The 16,339-nt window shown below is 40.7% G+C and overlaps 1 protein-coding gene across 1 annotated transcript in view; it reads right to left on the minus strand.

The window, feature by feature from the left end:
• Positions 1 to 16,339, minus strand: part of MYO1E (myosin IE) — a 76,993-nt gene that overhangs the window by 37,732 nt on the left and 22,922 nt on the right. The window contains 3 exon segments of the mRNA XM_071441642.1: positions 4,826 to 4,920; positions 5,796 to 5,885; positions 8,467 to 8,610. Coding sequence (XP_071297743.1) covers positions 4,826 to 4,920; positions 5,796 to 5,885; positions 8,467 to 8,610 — 329 coding nt within the window.

The raw sequence follows: 16,339 nt of genomic DNA on the forward strand, positions 1-16,339 counted from the left end.
CAACTGAACCTGAATCATACTCTAAGCTTACAAATTGCAGTTTTCAGATGAATACAGGGGAGAATCCAAGGCCAAACACTGAATAAATCTGATCAGGTATTATTTATCACACTGTAAAAATATAACACATTTTTGTAAGCTTTTCTTCAATGCATCCATTACCTTCTCCTCCTTGCTCAAATTAAGTGAGGCTTGTATTTCTTATTCCATAGTCTCTGCCACAGAACTGCCCTGGAGCAATAAAGCTCTGTTTTATTGTTAGTGGTATTGTAAAGTGGTCCTTTCTAGTAAATTAACTTGGCCAAAAGCTTTCCAGAGTTTCTCTAGATTTATGCATGCATACACTGTTTTTCAGTTTTAGGTTTTTATTGATCAAAGACCAGCAAATTGCTCCAATTAAACTAGAATAAAACAAGAAGATGCATTATTTATGAACCTAAGTAGCTTTATCTGATGGGATGGTATCCTGCCCCCAGTAAAGCTCAGGTATTCAAATGGAACAGGGAAATTGTGCTATTCCTGCCAAATGGTTCTCATGCAGCTGCTTCATATAACTCTTATTGCTCTGCTGCTATTAACACTATTTTAAGAAGATCTAAGAATCATCTAACTTGGAAGTTTGAAGTATGTTGAAAGTCTGGAGGTTTTCAGAGCTTGAAAAAATTCTTAAAATGGCTTAAAGTGGACTCTGTGTGTGACAATTTCCTCAGAGACTTTTCTTGCTAAAAATAAAACTAGCACATAATCTCAATCACTAACAAAAATTATAATGCTTTGAAAGATATATTGTTTCTTCTAGCACTATTTGCCACTTCAGAAAAATGACATTTTCTTCCACAAAGTCAATTAATACTTAGCTCAAATCAGACTAAGACTACAAACACAGAAGGAAATGTTTTCCTGCTCCTTGCTTCCTTCCCAGAGGAAACAATCAGTAATTAGAGAAGCAAGATCCAATACACAGCATCATCCTTCTCTCTAAAATTAATTTTCTGAGTGACAATTAACATGGTATCCATGGCTGTAGAACAATACAAGTGATGCTTATCTACATTGCCAGGACAATGTAGACATTTTAATACCAAATATTTATAAAGAACTCTTGGATCTGCCAGTAAAGAACACTGTATATGTAAAATACTCTGATGTGTTTGGATAAGTTTTCTAGTTTGTTTACACAGAAAATTTACTTTCTGCAATTATGTTCACAGAAACCTCAGTAGCATGATTTCAGTGAAATATTTCTCCCTTCTGAATCAGAGCTTTAACCTAACTTTTCTTACAGTGTTAGACCTATGTTTCTACCACTTCCTCATTAAAACTCAGCCATATTTCCAGTCAGGTTCTCTCCAGACTGATCAGCCATTTAAGTCTTCTGGAAAGCTGAGATATAGAAGCTGACTAGAAATCTCATACTGAATTTTGAACTCAATAGATTTAAGATCGACATGAGCTGTTCACTAAAAGCAGTTCAGGCAGTAAACGATCTTTTCATTAACTCCTATTTGTAGTACGTAAGATGTATTGTCATTTCAGATATTATTAATGCAGTCATTATACACTGCTTTCCTGGACTCAAATGTTGCCACACAAATGGCAAATGCAAACTAAAACTACAAACAAGAAAAACTGCTTTAAAGCAATGGCAACATCTCCTGGCAGGGATCACAGAACCAAAGTGAAAATACAGACCTCAGCTTTATAGAAAGGTACAACCATAACACGCTGAAGAAATGCATTTATTGCTACATGATAGAAAAATACTAATCATAACCTCCACTCTCTCAATTAAAGGACAGTGATAGCCCAAAAGGAATTAGAAACACAAGAGACAATTTTTCATAATTAAAATCTTGAGTGGACAACCCCTTGTTGACAGTCTGGAAGGGCTGCCATGCCACACAGGGCAGAAATGCCAACAGTCTCTTGAATTGCCACTGACAAACTTAGTTCAAGAAAGGTCTAAATTAAATATCATGCCTCAGTAAAACATCAACTGAATGAGAAATGAAGCCCAGTGTGGCTGTGTCACCCCTGTGAGTGAACTTGCTCTGCACTCCTGCCCGGGCACACAGAGCCAGGGAAGACCTGGGGCCACTGCTCCCTCTTCCCACCTAAGCACACCCTGCTCCTGGACTCAGCCCAGCCCATGAATCATCTCACTGTTCATTTACTCTGCAGCAGCCATGCAAAGCAGCTCAGCTGGGATTAGACATGTGCACATGGAACTTTCTTAACACCTATGCAAATATGCTGGAATTACTCAGCTAATGAAAAAGCCTTCCCTGGCCTTGGAAAGGTTGTTGGGTAACAGTTTTTCTTTTTAAATTAGTATTATCATATGAAAAGAGGTTATTTTTGGTTGCCATCTATTCACCATTTCAGAGAATTCATTTTCTTTTGGATCTGCTTTCCCAGTTCATTCACTGACTTTTGAGTTTTTCTAGAGGATGAGTTTTTCTATCAGTGTCTAAATGCATTTGGAATTACTGCTCCAGGTAAAAGGAGCTCTGCCTACCTTAGGGACCCTCTTCACCTGCCTGGAACCACAGATCTCGTCTGTGGGATGCATGTCCCCTCCCAGGCTTGCAGGCAGATGCCACAGGTATCCAAAGCACACGGTGAGAGGGCACAGCAGTGTGCACCTGCCCCCTCCCCAGCACCCTTCTGTCTCCATCCTGAGGCTCCATATGCAACAGCAGCCACACTGAGCCTTTGTCATCTGGCTGGGAACAGGGCCAGTCTACACCTTATTTCTTACCTTCTGTCTTTGCAGGAAAATCTCCTACTTTGACACGGAAAAACCTGGTTAAGTTTTATCTGGTTCTGTTCCCTCTGTTCTACCAGGGATTTTCAGTGGAGTCACTCCAAATTCAGGCTAGTTATGAAGCAGAGATGCAAGAAGCACCTCACTATAACCATATTATCATCACTCATCTCCCACAGGACAATTTTTCACAGAAAAACTATATTTCACTGAACACAAAGGTTCATTTGGAACTGTTTATGCTCAGCAGCTTCTGTGGCAATGACAACAGACAGCTGTGTCTCAGTTTTTTGAGGAAAAAACTTAGGGGCAGAAATGGTAAAGCCCCTGGCAGCTATTATGTGAAACTGATGGAGTGGAAGCAGACTCTTAAGTTAGGCAGAACATTCATTTCAGTCAAGAGCTGCAGCATCCTGGAAGCTGCCATTCTGCAGCAGTTTCAGTGCCTTCTGGTCCACACAACAAAACATAAAGCAAGCAAACTCCAAACTTCAAGAAATTTCCTCCCAAAGCCAGCCCTGGTTGTTGGAAATAGTGATGACATTATATCAGAAAATACAAGCAGTATCTAAACAGTTTAAATCAAATGTGGTCCAAAAGATTAAAATATCAACCAAACAATATGAATTTAGTGAGCAGCTGAGTTACTTGATTTATTATTTATAAAAAGAATTCTAAAGCGTCAAAAATCATAACGAAAACTATTTGTAAGCCTAGCCCACAGTTTCTACAGTGCTTGTAATAAAAATATCAAAGGAAAAATAAATGTGTATGCAGAAAAAAAGTCCCTGAAATGTCCCTTGCAAACATGATCCTTCTTGTTTCAGTTTTGCACTAATTTCAATTAACACCTGCAGACTTTGAATAGGCTGTGCATACACAGAGAAGTTTCACTCTGCACATACAAAATGTACATTCCTAAGAGCATTCAAGTACATCATCACCCAGTGCTCAAGAACAAGAACTCTCATGTAAAATTAAAGCTCTAAGTTTGTATCTCAGATCTGCATCTCAGAACTCTCTCAATGTGACTCTCAGCATGCATTGCATTGTGGGGCATAGCACAGGATCAAAAAATAGGGGTTTTATTCACAATCCACAACAGCTCAAAGATTTGCACTATATATTTAGCTTCATGTGAAACATCCCACTCTCTGGGATGTTACTTTATGCCAAAAGCAAAATCCCAATTTTACCCATTCCTAACAGGTCAGAGAACAATTCAGCCATCCCAGTGAAGGCAGGAGAGCTCTGGGCTTTTTGTTTCCTTTATCCCAGGGGCCCAGGAGCAGGGAGGCCCTCCTTGGACCCAGCAAACTGTTACCACCTGCTTGGCCTTCCCAGGTGTAAAATCCCTGCACAGCCCTGGGGATGGGCAAAGGGCAGCTCCAGGTGCTCTGCCCTGCACCCCCAGCAGCCCTGTCAGGAGGGGCAGAGGGTCCCAGCTCCAGGATCCTGCAGTTCTTGCTCCCTACACATTTTCTTTTATCACACACCACCTATAAAACCCACAGATGTGAACAAAGCAGAACTCTGGTCCCAAAATTCACTTTGACTGTCACTTAAATAATGCCTGTCATTAAAAAAAGTTTAGTAAGAATTCTACAGTGAATTCCATTGCTTAATAATTAAAATAGATTAACAATGAAGACAAAATTAATTTCCCAGTATCTCTCGCCTTTTGTCTCTGAGTTAATGCAAGCAGAATTCCAAAAGGAACAAAAGACCATGATAAATGCAGTCCAAGTGGGACTGCTGGATTTAACAGTATCTGGCTGTACAGCTGTTAATGCAGCCCCCTCATGCAGTCATTCAAGCTGTTGTAATTCTGGCATTGGACAAGAAGCTGGCTGTGTGAGTAAGAGATTTCTTGTGGTTAAGTTGTCATCAGGATTTTACTGGAAAACAAAAAGAAGGGTCAGAAAATTCTGGCTACCCCAGAAAATCCCAAAATGTGGATGTGGACAGAGGATTTTTCATGAGATAATAAACTTTTCTGCTTCATCAAGTTAAAACACCAGAAGAAGATGAAATATTTTTTACCCATCTTTTTCTTACCTAATAATGACACACTGATTCTCTCTGTCAATAATCATGTTTCTGTACATGCTGTCTGCAAGAGCATAAATATGTGGTGGGTTTTCATATTGTGCCTAGGAGTGGAAATAAAGAATAATTTGTCAAGACAGCATTAAAAAATGCAGAAACGGCAAAATAAATTTGTATTTAAATGGGAAGAGTTATTTCTCTGGAAAAAGTAATTCCAAATAGCACTTTATAGTGAATTTTCCCCAAGAATTCTTTGGTACATTTAATAAAAACAAACTAAAGTCTCTAGACTTTGCTAGTGAACTTTCTCTCATCCATAATTTTCTCCTAGAAATACCCTGTTCTAAAAATGGCTTCTGCTGGAAATGTATTACTTGTCCAAAGGAAACACACAATTTTATCCTATCCCACCAGCAGTGATGTGCTAACAATGCTCTCCCCCAGCAGCACTCAGAGCCTGGTGCCTCAGGTCCCATTTTCATCCATCCAAACCCAACAGCTGCCCCAAGTGGACACACCCAACTCAAGCAGGAAATTGAATTTTAAGTCCCTGATGTATTGTGCTAACTCACTCTTCAACGTGTATTTTCAAAAGTGGCATCCAATTTTGGCACCTCCCTTTTTTTATTGTTCTTGTCCAGTTAGAGAGTTCTGAAATCACAGTCCCCAAATCCACTAATGGCCATTTTGTGCATATGACAGCTTAAAAACTGCCTTTGCAGGAGCAGGGACATGTCAAGGAGTGATACCTAATATGGATTAGAGCTAATCAATGCAAATATTTTCTTGAAATACTGATCTTGCATGGCAGGGAGTTCAATCTGAGTACTCAGTCTATGGCAATGACCACCTGCCAAGTTCTCCCAGGCCAGCACAATGCTAGCAAACCCAGAAACAAACTCTTCCCAGAGTAAAACTGTACAGGATAATATTTCCAAGCCCCTGAATACTGCACAATATTTTAGACTGTTTTACTTACTGCTCCTTGGTACATTTCAATTTCCTTTTCCCCAAAATATGGCATTTGCTTGAAAGGATTCACAGAGATTAGTACAGAGCCAATGTATGTCTGCATTCAAAAGAAGTTAAGGTAACAACAATTTCATAAAGCATCATCTTACTACTAACAACAAAGAACTTTTCCCCCTATTACATAATACTTCAAAAAATAGTAAAAACCACCACAGCTTAGAACAATTGTTAATAAAAATTAAATTAGCAGGCTTACAAGAACATATTCAATTGGAATATTTTTGTATTATCTTATTTTAGAATAAGCTAAGTACAGAACCATGTATTAAAGGCCAAAACATGACACACCTTGAATAAAAATACAGAAAGGAAATGGCACATTTGAACTGGTTTTAGTCCTTTGTAACTGAAGAGGCCATATTGTCACTATTAGACAATATTGGTTTGACCTTTGCAGAATACAGTGCAGTGACACATTCTGATCTCACAGGACAGTGCTGAGCAAGCAGAGCTGCATGGAAAGGCCACTGCTGAGCTAAATGAGACAATTACTCAGCTGCATGCACTGGGGGTGCTGGGGAGATTGGGTAATTCAGTCTGTGCTGTTATTTTATGAGTGAAACTATTAACAGTCCCTCAGAGTCCTCTCCTGCAGGCTGCCCTGTACCACGACACTCAATTTCAAGCCATTATTAGATTTTTTGCAACATTTTTAATACAGTATTTCATCCTTCTACATTCAGCTGCACATGCTCTCCATTTCAAATACTTCATAAACCTTTGGAACTACAGCTGCAGTGTCCACATAGGAAGCACCTGATAGTAATTCACAGGTATCACTATGACTTTTCACTGAGCTGGGAGTTAGCCATGAGCCCACACCTATGGGTCCAAAATGTTGTACTGCAGGTTTCAATAACAATCTGGAATTGTTCACAGGCAAACTTGCTATCTAAGCTTTCTGTTCAAAGCAGGAAAATTGACAAATCTCTCCTGCTGGATTGTACTATGTAGGAACCTCCTACTGTGGTGGCAAAAGGTAACATGTTAGAGAAGAACTAGAACTCAATGGACATAATTTCTGTAATATTAATTTGCAATGCTTTCTTCATACATTTTTAATTTAATTCAAAACAAGTGACAACATCTGGGTCTTGGATATAACAGATCAATTACTCATTGTGTCAGTATAAACACTTGAAGTGACAGTTTTCTGTTGGTAAACAATACCAGCATTTTCTGGGTTGATTCTGTCATCTCTGTACAATGTAGCACTGAGAAATGTTCATTCATGGGTGGACACACAAACAATTCAAATATTCAAGAGATGATCTTCAACTTTGAATGAAAAGCCTTCACAGAATTGCAAAAGGAGTCTTTCTCCCAACATAAGGGAAGACTGATCCCTCAATGTGACCACCAGTCCCCTTGGAAAACACTCTTATTTCTGTCTTCAGTAGAAAGATCATCTCCATGTTAATCCCACTATTTTCATAAAAAAGAAAAAGCAAAAATCTTTCTTCTGCACAGGGCACTGAAGTCCCTGCACACACTGCAAGGAACATGCAGCACTCCACAGACCAAAAGCACTCATGCTGCTACCAGGAAGGATTCTACAGCCTGTCCCTGTACTGTGCAACTTCATCCTGCTGCTCTAAAGCAATTTTAATAATCATGTGGTACTTCAACAGAGCGTCCAAACCCATGTTCACACATGGATTAGAAACCTCTGCAGTTCGTGATGGAAACAACTGCAACATGAACTTTCCTCTATCAGCCCTTGCTAAATTGAGCTGCTGCACAGCTCTTGACCATCTGTCAAGAATATATGGAAACAGCCAGATCTTCTATTTCCTCCCCTTTCTGCTAAAATATGTTAAGCTCTTCAAGGAAACTATTCTCCAGATACAACTAGGAAGTATGAAAACCTGGCTAAAGCAGAAGGAACAGCATAACTTTCTAGTACATCATCACTGACTAGAATTTACCAAATTCATTACTGCAGCTCATGTTACATTACAAAAGCTGAAAATGAAATAGTGACTATTCTTATCTTAAGGAATTGCTTTCATATGAATTTTTTTTAAAAAGCAAGCCTTGGGTACTAAAGTCTTTTCTTCCTGTTAGGTTGCATGTTCCAGTATTTAAATTTTCACATTTTCATTAATCATAGAAAAAAATTTAAGTGAGAACACTGAAGATTTACAGATTTTGACATATTCACCTGTTTCCATCATCCCATGATTCACAGTATTAACAATTCCAGAATAAGTTGTAAACAGGGCTGTGTGACAGAAGAAATGCAATTTTGAAAGCCTTATAATTTTGGAGGTATAGAAGACTACACATCAATAAATGTAAACACGCTTAAAACCTATTAATTCTTGCTCTTATAAGTATCATTACCTCAGGAGGCTTCAAGGTCACGTGAATGTATAAATATAGGGAAGTACAATCTTCAAAACATTACAAAGAGTACCTTAAAATAATTTTTGCTATTTTATTTTCAACCCTTAAAATAAGCTGAGTTTTCAAAGGCATTTCTGTTATCTCAGGTGAAGTGTCACATAAAATGTTCAGCATCCTTGAGTAACCTGCTTAAAGAGAATATGTTCATATAATTAGTGTCACATTGGCTCAGCAGGGCCACGGGGCTCCCCAAAACCAGCAAAGGATACAAAAATATAATCATCCATGTATCGTTTCTTTAGGTTCTCCACTATGGCATCCTCAGTGATTTTGGAAAGCAGGACCATGTCATCCACTCCGCTGTGCTTGACATTGTGGCTCTGCCAGTGGTATCTGTAGTGTCCTTTGCTGCCCTGCAGGAAAGCACAATGAACATCACAAAGGTTACTACATTTCTCATCAGCACTAAGTAACTGAAAGCCATTATTTGAATTCCAACTTCCCAAATGTTTTCCTTTAAGTGAACTCTATTCCTTGATCCAGGCATTCCATGAAAGCATCCATAAGTGGTGTCAGCTGACTTGCCTCTGCACTGCCCTCCAGAACCAGAAGGTAATTCCAGGGGGTTTTGTGACCACCTACACACAGAATGAATTTCAGATGGCAGACATTTTTAAACCAGTAGAAAAAAACCCCAATTATTCCAACTGAGATGCAGCTATTGGAAGCTAAGGATGCAAAAATTACACTCCTACATTGTAACTATTAGCAGTGAGGATAATTACCATCACCACAATGAATTCCTCATCCTTTACAGTCTTTTAAATCAAAGCTGCACAGAAGCTGTTACTGGGAGGGAAGCTGTGAGTCTGCTGCAGTTGAGTATTCAGGGATGTTCTGCAAATGATGTACCCCAGCTTGTCGGCTGCACGTCTTCACAGTCCCTTTTGATCTGTTAGTCACCATGCTTAATGACATCTAAATAGATACCCTCTCCCCACATTCAGAGACTACTATTTCAGGATGCTACTAAAACATGTGACATTTCATGCTGTACCACTTGAAATCAAAATCTGTTTTTCTTCCAGCTGATTTGAACAGTAGTTTGGTTCCATGGATACACCCACAAACAGATTTAAATCCAGTCGACATCAAGGCTATTAATTCAGCTATAAATCTGCTCTCCAAACCCAAACCTATTTTCTGTAGCCTGGCAGACAATGCTAATGGAGTTCGGATTTCTCCCCTTTTTTTACTTAATTTTTGCTTACACAATACTGAAATTAGTGATGCTGGAATTACTACATTTAACACTGAGAAGTGATCAAGTATGCTGTCAAGGAAGATGTGGCCAACAAAATGCAAATTCTGCAAATTCCCCTTATTCTTTAATGCTCCAATTTGTAACAATGTGATTCAGCTACACTGCTCGGGTGTACTTTATCCAGGATCAAGTCACATTCGCCAGGATACAAGCAATTTATTATTACAAATTATATGCATAATTTTATTCTGCAAAAATGTTACAGATTAAAGAAGAAAATTTAGGTACTCTGAACACTTCAGCTGCATTGGTATTTTGAAATGGGACATCAGCAACTTACAGAGGGGCAATTTTCGTGTGTACACATTTCTGCAGGAGCAAATGACCCACACAACTTTACTAGCACCAAGTGCTACACCAGGCCTACAGCTTGGCTTCATGTCAAGTGACATAAAAACCAACTGGATTTTTACCTCAAGTTAAATTAACTTCCACTAAACCTTGCTCCTGCATACAGCACAGAAGCTGTAGCCCTTATGGGTGTTTTCTCTTAAGCCTCCAGCCCCAGCTACCCTGATGCAGATCCATTAGTGCCAACACCAGTGGAGAACAGTTGCAAACTTAAATCAAAAGAATGCTTTCAAATATAGTACAGCAGAAGTAAATATGTCTGAAAACACAGTCTCAGTAATTTGCCTGAATGTCCACAAGTGTACATGACATTCAATAAAATAATAACCTTAAACTGGCTTAGCTTGTGTGAACCTTGGTGATTTTCTATCTGTACAATGGAAGCAGTGATCTGGAAGCACTGAGAAAACAAAGAATCAATTTTTCAACTGTCATAAAACATATGACTGAAAATATTAGTTGAAGCTTGGGTTTTTGGAGAAAAAAGAAGTCCAATGAAGAAGCATAATTTCCTTCAGTGTATTCATCAGGTTATTTGTGATATTACACTTGGAAAAAGGAACTGGCAGGATGGACAAAAAGGTACAATATCAAAATAAATATGGATAATTAGATTGTTCATAAAGCTATACAGAACGTGGTTTAGTATCAGATAATGGAGTAAGCCACAGAAAACGTGTAAGAAATGAGACTGGGAAAACAATCAAGCTTCCCTTTGGAAGCCATGGCATCAGACCCAGTGAGCTCAATGAGCACAAAGCTTGCAAAGCCACGGGATACATGGAAAATGTGCACACAGTCTGCAAAACAGCAGCTTTATGCAAGTCTCTGACGGTTGCTGACTGTGATTAAGGCCAAAGGGTTCTTCCCCAAAGCACTGGGAGCCAGCAGGGAGGCAGGAGGGCAGTGCCAGGGCAGCTCCTGCCCAGCTCTAATCACAGCAGCCATCAAAGCTGAGAGCCACATGACCACAGACACTGCAAACCGTGCACAGAGAGCTTCAACAAAAAGGGAATCAGCCTAAACACCCAGTAAAGCAGTGGCACAGAAGACAGCTGAGAGTCATGGCACTAAGTAGTTCACATTAAAAATGGAACTCAATTTAAATGGCAGTTTCCTAGTAGTTTGGAATTGCCCCTTTCCTTTCAAAACATAGCCTTACATTCAAATGTGCAGAGAAGCAGCAAATCACCACCACATTATTGTCAGACTTCTCCCAGGGATCTACAAAAAAGCCCAAGCCTGAGCAGCTGTGCTTAAGTTTTGCTCTCACCCTTCCTTCTCCAGGAAGGAAACACCAATGGCATGGCCAGGTGCAGTGGCTACCACCTCCTTCTCTGGGCAACAAAACAGGGAGTGTTTAGAAGACACCACCCACTCCCAAGTTCTTGCCCTTCCAAGCATGAGCAATGGCTATTATAGAGTCTAACCTGAATTTAGCAACTTCAGTCACTTCCAACTGGTACTATAACCTTATCCAGCTAACAACTAACTGGTTTTTGAATTTTGAAATTTAAAAAAAAATTAAAAATTTCCTATAATCAATCATCTGAAAAAACTTCACATCATAGCAGTTATAAAAGCAATTCTTAATCTTACTTCAGGCTGCATATTTCCCAAAGGTCAAGGCTATATGTTTAAAAATTACACTAATGATTTGTTCTTATTGAATATTTCTTGAGAATTTAAGCTTTTTTTTTTTTAGCCATAGTTTTCCACTCTCCAGATAAAAATGCAGCATTCCAATGTGGATACAATTTGCACCTGAGCTCATTACCTGGTGTCCACTGGAACCTGCTTTGCAGGGTGCACTCAGGGTAATTCTCTCAGCTGCTAATTGCCCTCTGCTGTCCAGCACACAGCAAATTCTCTCTCCACCCCTCTCCAGAGGGATCATCCAGACACAAGGCCAGGTCTCCTGGCCTGCTTGAGTCCTTCTGTCCCAGAAGATTCTTCAGAGCCTGCAGCACAAGGCTGGCAGAGCTGCCCCACACCTGATCCTGGAGCAGCCCCAGCCAGGACACGGGAACTGCCACAGAGCTCCCCTGGGACATGGTCAGAGCTGGCCAAAGAGCCCAAGGTCCAGTCCCAGGCCAAGCCAGGAGGGTCAGATGGCAGCAGATGGGCACTTGGCTTCTCTTAGGTTTTCTCAGAGAAAGGTGTGATCTAACTGTACAGTAAGTAAGCAAATAAAAGTCTGTGTCAGCACTAACAAAGCTTGAGCAGCTGGAAAAAGATGAGCTTGGCAGATTAAGAAAAATACAAAACAAAACAAAAAACCAACCCTAAAACAAAAACACATCTCAACAGGCTGCAAAAAGCCACAGAAGTGGAAACACCAGTGTAGAACAACCTGGCTGCCAGGCCTCCCCCAGGCTCTTCCTGGGCTTCCAAACCCAGCATCTGACGTTGCACAGGGAGTGGAGGCTGGACTGGCAAGGCTGCAATTAAAGGCGTGCACCACACTGCTGTCAGCTGTTATTATTCATTTGGTTGCTGTTTTAGGCTCCAAATCAGATCTGCTCTGCTCTGACAAGAATAATATTTACAAGTCACGAGCTGACCCCGTGAGCTCGGGGCCTGCTGCTCCCCCGAGCTGCAGCCCAAGGAGAGGCAGGGCTGCCCCGCATCTCTGGCACCTGGACACCAGGATCCTGCAAAATCCACTCTGCTCCCACCCTCTGTGCTCCTGAACACCCACTCATTCACAGATCAACACACCTGCTACATGAATACCAAGAAAGAATATATTCTGCATCCCCTATGTACTAGATACTGTCTGTGCCTCCTGCACGGCTTTTGGTACTGGCAGTACAATATGGTTAAAGCAGATCCTTGTTTTGTATGGAATGAGTAAGTATTGAGAAGACATTTATTTACAGAATTTATTTTTGCTGGCCTCCACCTTGTGTTACAGTATCAACTGCTGGTTTCTCATTTTTGCCTTTATTATTGTTTGTATATTCTTGCATTATCCTAAGCAACACGTATTTGATGTAGCTATAAAAAGATAGAGCCATGCTGTGTCACAACATGGGTTTTCTTTTAACTGGAAAAAAAGCAAATAGTTTTGTATTTCAAGGTGTTTAAAAATAGAACATCTAAAAATAAAGCGCTAAAAACAAGGGATCAGAAGAGACTGTATATTCAGTGCCTGAGAACCTTCTTACTCTGTCCATCAGAACTCTCACTAAACTACAACCACCTACATGCCATCAATAATCATTCTTCATTCCCACAAAGGGAAAAATTGCCACTCTCAATCTCTTAACAGCTTTTTTCAGTAGCAAACACCCATCACAGTGCAGAAGGGATGCTCAGCCTCCACGAGGGAGTAGGAGTGTCAAGTGATCACAAGCATGACCTTTTCTTCCCCTTTTCAATTGACACAGTACTACTGCACAAAATCCTTGTGCTTCTGGAGCATGTGCCTCCTCAGCTCAGAATTTAAACACAATAGTAAATGAGACACACACATCAGCCAAAGGTGTCACAAAGCTGACAAAGCTGCACACCATTTACTTTAGACCTGATACCAATGCTTCTACCAGAAGAGGCCCATCACCAGTCCCATACACTCATCATTTGTATCAGTTTTCCCAGCTAACAAGAAAATAAACCCACGGCTTTCTGCAATGATATCATCTGTCAAAATTAGCAAACTTTTCCAATCTACTTAGAGGAATCTTTCACATATTTCTAAAAAATGAAAGGGTCTGCCGTTCCCAGAGAATATTGCAAAAATACTTAATGTTAATTTTGGTCCTTGACTGGGATAATCAAAACAGAGAAGCTATAGTGAACAAATGGGCTCCAAAATAGCTCTTGTATATCTTATGTTAGAAAAAATACTTATTGGCTGCAATGATGTGACCATATTTCTGAAAGGAAATTAAAGGAAGACAGCAGAAGCAGCAAGATGGACAAAGATAAAAGGCCATTTATTTAAATTAAACATGAGGAAAATCTTAAGGAAGATGAAAAGCAGTGCTTAAAGATTTGAGGAAATAGCAAAGCAAAAATACTGAGCATCTAAGCAGCAGGATAGACATCTTAAACAGGGAACTAAAAATACCAAAAATGTATTAAGGAATGGAAACTACTAGCAGGTTAATATATGAAAAAAAAAATCACTAGGGAAACATAATACTGACAAAAAAATTTCTGGGGAAATTCTCACTGTTTGCTCTGAGACAGAGTTGAATTCAGTCCAACATGACCTGAAGGACTGACCCCAGAGCTGGTTCCAGGCTGCAGGAGATCCCAGTGGCCCAACCAGCTGCTCCCATCAGCTCCTGTGCAGGTGCTGCTGCCCCAGCAGGGCCTGGCCCCAGGGCAGCTCCCCACCATCACCTCCTGCTCTGGAGCCAGGCTACAGCCAGGGCTGGGAGGAGGAGATGTGGCAGCAACCAGAGCCTGCTCACCTGGACAGCAAATGCACACTCTAACACAACAGGAGTTATGAGAGCATGGGAGTCTACAGGATTTACACATCATGCTCATTTTCAGGAGTCAGAAACTACACTGGCATTCTTCTAAGATAAGCTCTTCTAAGATACCTAACAGGACATTACCAGAATAGAAGTTACTTCAGTATTTAACCACAAGGCTAATCTGCTGCATCAGTATTAATTTTCACTAAAAGTTCTGAAATATTGTTTTTAATAAGGCACAGCGACATGATAGACAAAAGTAAGGACAGGAACGAGCTCAAAAGCGGATCGTGCAAAGGGCCTAAGATTTTGAAACAAGTTACAGAGACTGCAGGCAGATACTGGGAAGTAGGTAATGAGCTGTGAACTCCTATTTGCTTATCCCACAGCTTGTTGGGTGGCTCTGTCCTGATGTTCCAAGAAATACCTTTCCTAAGGAAATGCAATACTGTTAACAACTTAATATGGTTGACTTGCTCTTCGATATTTATTGTCTTACTTCACTTATTGAACAGTCTCTGGAGCTGTTTGAAGTCTGACTTGTTCCTTGTGGCAGGAGCAGCAAGCTTTCCTGGGACTGGTGGAGCAGTAGAGGCCCTGGCTGCCTTGCAATAGCAGCTTTTATTCCATGTACATGTGGGCATATACAGCACCACAATCCCCCCTGCACTGCAGTCACTGCACTGAGCAGCATTCACACACACTAACTCTGGATCTGTGAATTGTACATGTGGTTTACATTTGCATATATCTATCATACCATTTAAGAAATGTATGAGATAAATTACAACAAATATTTTCATCTTGGCTTTGTCAATCCTTGAAGTGTAATAAAGATTTTATGTGTATCACTCTTCTTCACTGAAGATAGGTATCAAAGGGGTTTAAGCAATCATACACCTCACATGTAAAATTATTATGGTCTTTAATTGAAAAACGTAGTTTGGCAACTCTATCAGGAGATTCAGACAACATGCCACTGCCTCTGCTACAGCAGAAGACTGAAAATATTTTTCCTGGATCATCCTGCAAGTAAGTAATAAACTGAAGTCCACTGGGAGTTTCCCATGTGCTCTCCAGAGGGAGGAATGTCAGAGCAATGTGACTCAGAGGCTCCACGTGTGGGACCAGCACCTCAGCATGCACTGCAGAGGGAAGCACTGGATGCTGGGCTTCGGGCACTCTGCTGGTGCCAGGGCAAAATTTCCGACCAAGTAAAACCCAATTTTTTTACATTACAAAGATACCACCCCAGCCATGTCCTGCTCTAGCTGATGTCAACACTCGCTCCCCTGCCCCATCTCAGCTTTTGGAATCTCAGGCTTTAGCACCCAGCTTTAGACCACCAGGCCCCAATGACCGCAGTGAATTCCTCCCTGCTCAGTCACTGCCCTCTTTGTAGGGCCGCAGCCGTTCCTACTCCCTTCCCCCGACCCTTCTGTGCACGGAAAATGAAGACATTTGTCTCCTCATCACACCGATACTGCGGGACAGCACCCTGAGAGCCTAAGGCCAAGGTCTGCCCCGGCAGCATCCGCAGCTGACAACCCTGGGTTCTACTGGGAACGCCTGGTTTTTTTACTGGGTTTACTGACAGGGTTTCACTGGGAACGCCTGGTTACCCCCGGAGTCCCAGGGAGAATTCTGGGATGGCAGCTCCCCTCGATGCCGAAAGCCATGGATGCTGCAGCTCACCGAGCGATCTGCCACTGCAGCTCAGCGGCCGCCCAGCCCCGACTCCCCTCTACCCCTTCCCAGCACCACAGTGCTCTCCTTCCAGAAAATAGAGTGGGGCAGTGTAATAGGAAGAAAAGAAAAATTATTTTTTTAGCCTTATTCTTTAGCTGCAGGTTTTGCTTTTTTTAATTTATGCAGAATGTACATAAGAGCATTGCAATATTTCTGAATTACTTAGCATTTAAACTAATAACAAAACAACACTGAAGGATGAAAGGATAAAAGGATAAATACATTTAAGGATGAAAGGATTTTAAGGATGAAAGGATAAATACATTTTTGCAATTATTAAATTAT

This window comes from Agelaius tricolor, unplaced genomic scaffold, assembly GCF_023055355.1.
Source record: "Agelaius tricolor isolate 1412-34295 unplaced genomic scaffold, bAgeTri1.0.p SCAF_16, whole genome shotgun sequence".
NCBI lineage: Eukaryota > Metazoa > Chordata > Aves > Passeriformes > Icteridae > Agelaius > Agelaius tricolor.